Source organism: Nestor notabilis, unplaced genomic scaffold (genome assembly GCF_000696875.1).
Source record: "Nestor notabilis isolate BGI_N333 unplaced genomic scaffold, ASM69687v1 scaffold26308, whole genome shotgun sequence".
Classification (NCBI taxonomy): Eukaryota; Metazoa; Chordata; class Aves; order Psittaciformes; family Psittacidae; genus Nestor; species Nestor notabilis.
Genome location: NW_009940054.1, coordinates 1 through 7233, shown reverse-complemented (window position 1 = coordinate 7233; position 7233 = coordinate 1). Strand labels below are relative to the sequence as shown.

General features: G+C 38.3%; 1 protein-coding gene across 1 annotated transcript; it reads right to left on the bottom strand.

Moving 5' to 3' along the window:
• Positions 1–2057: 2057 nt before the first annotated feature.
• Positions 2058–7049, bottom strand: KRR1 (KRR1, small subunit (SSU) processome component, homolog (yeast); the record flags this gene model as incomplete). The annotated part of the gene is made up of 9 exons (XM_010020173.1): positions 2058–2558; positions 3835–3928; positions 4055–4132; positions 4306–4476; positions 4925–4981; positions 5613–5696; positions 5793–5918; positions 6138–6272; positions 6876–7049. Coding segments are annotated over 9 exons (1059 nt in total), but the record flags the coding sequence as incomplete, so codon positions are not given.
• Between the last annotated feature and the right edge of the window lie 184 nt (positions 7050–7233).

Genomic DNA, 7233 nt, shown 5'->3' with positions numbered 1-7233 from the left:
AGTGCCTACTGCTGAAACTAGTCCTTTCGCTGTATGAGAGATCTGCACTAATGCACCGACGCCTAACTTCAATCTCCCCTCTGCACATACGCAGTCAGCTACTGCTTAGTTGGTGTGCCTAAAAAGCTTTCCATAGTGCTGTTATCACTAGAACCATCAGCTCAGTAGTTCACGACTTATAAATACGATATTCTCAGTGAAGTATCTGTTAAAGTAGTATTTTCCTGATTCAACAAATAAACTGTCATTTATGAATAATGCTGAGCAATGTGAGTATCTTTTCCCTCAACAATTATGTACCAATAAATGATCTCGTAACTGAAAGGCACACTAAGGCTAATGTTGTCCCCTGCCCTAAATGGCAAGCATCTCAGCTACTTCTCAATGCACATGTACTGCCTATTTAACCACACGTATTCTAAATTCTTATTTATACATTTATTAAAGCAAATAGCTGTGTTTTCACTTACTAGTTTCAAATAAAAGATCACTAACCTAAGAGCAGCGATCTGCAGTATTCTAGTATAATCATTGCCACTGCATGTGCAGATGATCAAAATTCCAAAACCTGGCACAAACACTCCAACACAATCATGAAATTGGTGTGGCTCTACCACCTCCTAATTATTACAGTTGCTTCTTTAATCTCAGATGTATGAAAGAAGCAATATCTGCTTTTCCGGTGAACTTCATCACAATTTGCATTTTCAGGAAACTAAAGACCTCTAAACTTCCTCTAAAAAAGGGGAAGCCCCCCCTCCCCGAAAAAACAAAACAAAACTACAAGAGGAAAAAAAGGAAAAAAAAAAAGAAAAAAGAGAAAGAATTTCTTAGACTTTCTTGCAAGCAAGAAATCAATTAAGAATATAGTTAAAGAAAAATAACAAGACTTCGTGCTTTCTCTGCAGCACATTCTATGTGGAAAGTCACTTGCATTTGCTTTGTACCACATTCTGTCTAACACCTTCCAGGATACTGCTAATAAATAGAGTTTATTAATGACATTCAATTAAGATTATAGTTTATCTAACTGTCAAATGGAGATGTGAGCTTGTTTCCCGGAAAAAGACACTAAACCAGAAAAAACTGGCTGTAAGTAAGGTACAACATGCTGAAACTCTTGAGATCAAGTGCAACAACTCTGAGAGCCAATAAATCAGCATTGTGATGAGCGACTATCAATCCAAAACAATAAATGCTTATCACAAATATGACTAAACACACTGTGGTCAGATCTGTTGTTATCTCAACCCTTCGTGCCCCATGTTGGGTGCCACAAGACACTGTCGTGGTTTAAGCCCAGCCGGCAACTCGGAACCACGCAGCCGCTCGCTCACTCCCCCTCTTCTTCCTCTGCCCCGCTCCCGGAGGGATGGGGAGGAGAACCGGAGGGATGTAACTCCCATGGGTTGAGATAACAACAGTTCAGCAACTAAGGTATAATACAAACCACTACTGCTACCAATAATAATGATAAGAGGAATAACAAGGGGAGAGGACACAACCGCTCACCACCCGCCGACCGATACCCAGCCCGACCTGAGCAGCGATCTGGGCCTTCCGGGTAACTCCCCCCGGTTTCTATACTAGGCATGACGTGCTGTGGTATGGAATAGCCCTTTGGCCAGTTTAGGTCAGGTGTCCTGTCTCTGCTTCCTCCCAGCTTCCCCTGCTCCCTGGCAGAGCATGAGACTGAGGAAGTCCTTGGTCGGAGTAAACATTACTGAGCAACAACTAAAAACATTGAGGTGTTACCAGCACTATTCTCAGACTAAAGCCAAAACCACAGTACTGCACCAGCTACTAAGAAGAAAAATGACTCCTATAGCTGAACCCACGACAGAAAACAACATGTAGGTAGTGCAGCAGATAAGTAATTAAAGGATTTAAGAACAATGTATTAAAATATTTATTAACACCAAGACAAGACACGCAAAAATAATCAGCTTTTACAGAAAAAAACCCAGGTTTTCTGCAGAAAAAAAAGCCTAATATAATAATAAATCTTGCCGATTTTCAAAAGTTATTTATCTCCATAACCAAGGCTGCATACGCTCTGGTAGTCTTTCACAAAATTACCTTAAATTCCAACCAAGTTCTCTGATCCTAATGTTTCAACGTCCTGCACCAAGCTCCTGAACGTTTCTATTACAAAACCTTCCCTTAAGGCAGATGAGTATTATCCAAATACTCTCTTATTTTCTCAAACAACACAGCCGTACAGATTTTCTTCACCAACCTTGGCAATGCTGCATAGCTGCTTTAGGTGTGCTAATTAAACTGTATTTATGAAAAGAGAATGATCTTTCTACCTAGTCTTTTCTTGTCCAGATTATACTGATAGCAAGAAGTCTCAAATCTTCCGAGTGTGAAAGTGTTCATTAACATAGGAAAATAGTGAGAACCTTGGGTGGTGAATTACTTTTTCTTTTTTTTCTTTTCATCTGCTGCCATTTTTAATTTGACTTCTTCCACAGGAAGTGCTCCTAATTTCTTCTTCTTTGCATTCTTTACCTTTTCCTTGATGGCTTCGATGTCAATTTTTTTCTCAGTGGAGGCTACACAGTAAAAAAAAGATACAAAGACAACAGACACGGATTTAACTTTTCTCTAAATTTTAACAGTCTACAAGATGACTTCATATACAAACACAGTAAACTGCATCCAGTAGCATTGGTTAGGACTCATTTTATGTTCACTGTTGATTTTATGAACTATTCTAATAATAATTTTTGCTGAAAATAGTATTATACACTTTCTTTCAGCAGGTTCAGAGGAGAACAGTCATAAAAATCAAAAGTCAGAAAAAATCCTATACAGCTGCATTTGAACACAGATGCCACAGGCAAGACATATGAATGCCTTTGTAAGAGACTTCTACAAGGAGTGCCAGAGGACTTAAATTAAGCACTTAATGCCATGCAACATGAATAACCTAATCTATGTTTAGGTGATGGCATTTTTTCTTTAGGGCATAAGTCATGAGCTTAGATCCAACTCTCCTATCTTACTCAGTCTTTGGATCTCAGTTCTTCTCTACAAACTTGGAAGTTTCAAGGATTTCAGATAAGAACACGTAACAGCTAGGAAAGCACAGTATTTGAAATGCAGTGCAGTCCATAGCAGGATCACTGAAAATGTACTGCTATCGCAAAAAAGTACTGTATCAATACTGCAGAACACAGGCTTTTCGAGATACATGAACTTTTCAGTTCTTAAGAAATTGGGTAATATATACTGCAACAGTGTGCAGGTAGTATGGCTAATACAAAAGATACATAGTAAATCTAAGGCAACGAATTACTGTGTAATATAATCAACAAATCTGGAAAACTAAAGACTTGTTTCTTTAGTGCATAAAAACCAAATAATTTGAGAATGCAAGTTCTCATTCTGCTACAGTGCAGTTTTAGTTTAACTTTGAGAAAACCCCATCTTATACCAACACTTACCAATGGTGTAAGTTTTCAAGTAAGTATTGCTTTTGGGTTTCTTTTTATTAACAGAAAAGCTATTTGAATGCAGAAGTTATGGCAGCTTCACTACAAGACTGAAAGCAAAAAATTGATGTAACCAGAATAACTGACATGGCCATCCCAGTATCTCCATCAGGAAAATGTTCTATGCAGAATTGTCATTTTATAGATAAAGGATTATGGCCTGCATGATCTACCTTCTGTCCCTGGCAACTACAGGCATGGATCTAACCACTAGGATTTTTTTGCATGACCTTTCTTATTTCCTACAGCTGAACCTCTACAAAAATCACTCAGCCTAGGAATCAACAGCAGAAGGTTACAGAACATGGTTAAAAAAATATAAATCAATGGTTACCTTTCTTTGTTTTCACAGCTGGCTTTTCCTTCGGTGGGATAAAAGCTTTATTTCTTTCTTCTTGTCTTTTCTTGAGTGCATCTGCTTGCTTTGCCTAAAGTTACCAATAAAAAGGTTAAGTTAGCGGTAAAGCAGGGCAAAAGGGACACTCGGAAATCAAACCAAACCAAGTAAGCAGTAAAATACTCTTTAACTGAACAGTGGGTTAGAACAACTTTACCTTTATCTCTTCCACTCGCTTCCGTTTCTTCTGTCTTTCTTTCAAAAAGTATTCACCACTTGCCAATTCTTTATCAATCTGCGTAAGACAAGTACCAGGAAGCTTTAGATAATTATGCTATCATTATAAGCCAGATGTACAGGATCAGGAAATTAGAACTAGACAGAAAAGGCCTCCCAATCTCTTGTTAGCAAGAACATGATTTCAAGTTGTACTATACTCCTGCATAACCAAATAAAGTTTTGGCTGACCTGGCTTTCTGGCTGTGGAGGTGGGAATGGCGTGTACTCCTTCTTGGTATTTTTCTTCTTCGGCTCCTTGCGTTTTTTCAAGTTCTTCCGCTTGAACTTCGGCAAAAATCTTTCCCAACTTTGTGACCTCAGTTCAGGATCTTTTGCTAATTCCCTTTTGATCATCAATGTCTTCAGTAGTTTTAGAATGTCACAAAGAAGTTATTAAAAAAATACTAGCCAAGAGCTCCAAACTACAAGTTTTACTAAACTTTCTTACAGTCAACATGCTACATCCGAACCTTCCATCTCTCACTTCAGTACGAATAGAGGGGTTTAATTATGAACAGCAGAACCAGAAAGATATGTATGTCTCAAAGCAGGGACAGAATACATTGGAGAAGGTGCCTCAGTTTAAATGAGCAAGTATCAAGCAAACAATCAAAGGGAGGAAAGTTTATAGACACTATTCCTTTGATGTTTTCTGAGACACTGTTAATGATATTATGGCAATATATCTTGGTACAAGTCTCAAAAAACAGACTACTACAGAGGAACATGCAAATTATGAACATACAAAACTCTCTAAGAAAAAACAGGACTTTCTTGTAAGCAAAGATGCACAGTGGACCATGCTAACCTTTATATTATATATGGGATGTACGTTCTTCATTGTGTCCAGAACAACTTTTCTGACCTGTATTTAATAAAAACAGAAAACTCAGCAAATATTTCATATTCTAATCCATTAAATTACAAGGTATATGATCTTGCTTCCCCTCCCAGCCCCTACCCATCAAAGTAGGTAGATTTAAAAAGCTAACACACATGCTTAACCAGAAGGCACAGCACTTCAGAAATATCAATAATCTTGTCATGTTTTCAAAACACTCCAGCACACCTCACAAACATCGCTTACATGTTACCATGAATTTTATGGTGTCATGAGAAACTTGGTTTTGATGAGCATATTTCTCCTACATAGTAATTAAAAATGAATTATATATTTTTTTAAGGTTATATATCATGAACTCTGCTGCAGTATTTTCATTCTTACACCTCTTATCTGAAACTACCAAAAGTTTTGCTAAAAAAAGAACCAAACAACCTGAAACAGTAGCTCACAAATACTTTTTTACTTCTAAGACAGAAAGATCTCAGAGTCCAAGCAAAATTCAGCAGCTAAGATGCTAAGGCTACACATGTTCACATAAAAGTATCTCACACGTAGCTGAAAAGTCAGTGAAATATTCCTGAGATTGCCCGATTTTGCCCTGGAGCCTGGAACAGAAGTCTGCTACACAAACGGCTCATCTGCCTCCCCTTACCTCTTTTAGCCCACTGAAGGGTCCAAGAGCTGAAACAGTGTTGCCTTGCACCATAATATAACAGTTTGTTAACAGTTCCAGGGCCTACAAAAAAAAAAAGAAATGAAGTAAGTATAAACTGAATACCTTACTCAAATTTGGGTCTAAGAATTATCTGGTTACTACACCTATAGGAAATACCTTCAGAGTAGATCCTTTTGGCCCAAGAAGTCGTCCTCTTCTTTTTATAAAAGTGTCTCTCTTCCTCACCAGAGTGCCTATTTTAATGATGTCACATGCAACATCATCCTGAAGGATACGAACTGCCTGAAGAGACAAGAAGCAGGCAATATCATCCGAATGTATTATTCAGAAGAGTCAAAAGAATACTTCAGTTTATTCTTCTCACTTTGCTTTCAGATATATTTACTTTAAATATATATTTTATTTTACTTGACTCACTTGAAAATCCCACATTTTGAAAACATACTATTTTATAAGTATTATGACAGAATTTGATACAAGCTTCCAGGATTTAACTCAGACCTGTTCAAATGGAACGCTTCTTGCCAGAAGTTTTATTAAATCTCTAGCCCTGATGATTGCATACGGATCAAAAGTCTTCTTAGTGGTAGTGACAGTCATGCTTCCTTCAATTAGATCCAGCGCTGCATTCACATACTGCAGTATTTGAACAGAAACAGTGATTCAGCCTCTAAATAAGAATCTCAGAATTCATCTTTGTCAGTGAGAAGCTCACAAACAGAATGCTACATACTGAATACTGATCCATTTTCCAAAATTCCTTAAGTGACTTTCAGCTTAAGGAAATTCACACACCCTCCTTGAGAAAGGAGGTGGATGGTTTCTTCTCCCAGGTAACAGGACAAGAGGCAGCTGCCCCAAGGTGCACCAGGGGCAGTTTAGGTTGGATATTCAGAAAGATTTCTTCACAGAGAGGGTGCTCAGGCATGGGAACAGGCTGCCCAGGGCAGTGGTGGAATCCCCATCCCTGGAAGTGCTCAAAAACTGTGTGGATGAGGCCCTCAGTGACATGGTTTAGTGGTGGACTTGGCAGTCCTGGGGTAATGGTTGGACTTGATCTTAAAGGCCTTCAGTGATTTTGATGTCAATAAAAAATTACACTACCAATTCTAAATGCAAGCATAGTAGAAATATACACAAATACGGAATCAGAAAAGCAACTTGCACTGTCTTTATAAGCTTAAGACCTGTATCTCCCAAAAGATAAAACACAGTCTCACAATTAGTAAGTATTCATACATGTTCACTCAAGGCTTTCTGGACGAGTGGCCAGCACTCTTTCAAGTACGCTTCTCTGTACTTCGGGAATAATGTTGCAAAACTGCTTTCTTCCAGCAGGCCTTTGGGATTATCCTCTCTTGTAAAGGCTGGCTCTTTCCATCCATCCGGCACAGTGAGGAGTTCGGACTCATTTTTTATTTTAAAAAAAAAAAAAAAAAAAAAAAAAAAAGTTGTTTTGCATCTCTTCTGACCTTAAAAAGTTACTGCTCTACGCTATTTATTTTAAAAAGGGAGTTTCTCAGTTGAGATGCGCGTTCCGGATAGCACATTACCCAAGAAGAGTACCTGGGCTGAGCACTGTGAGGAAAGGCACACC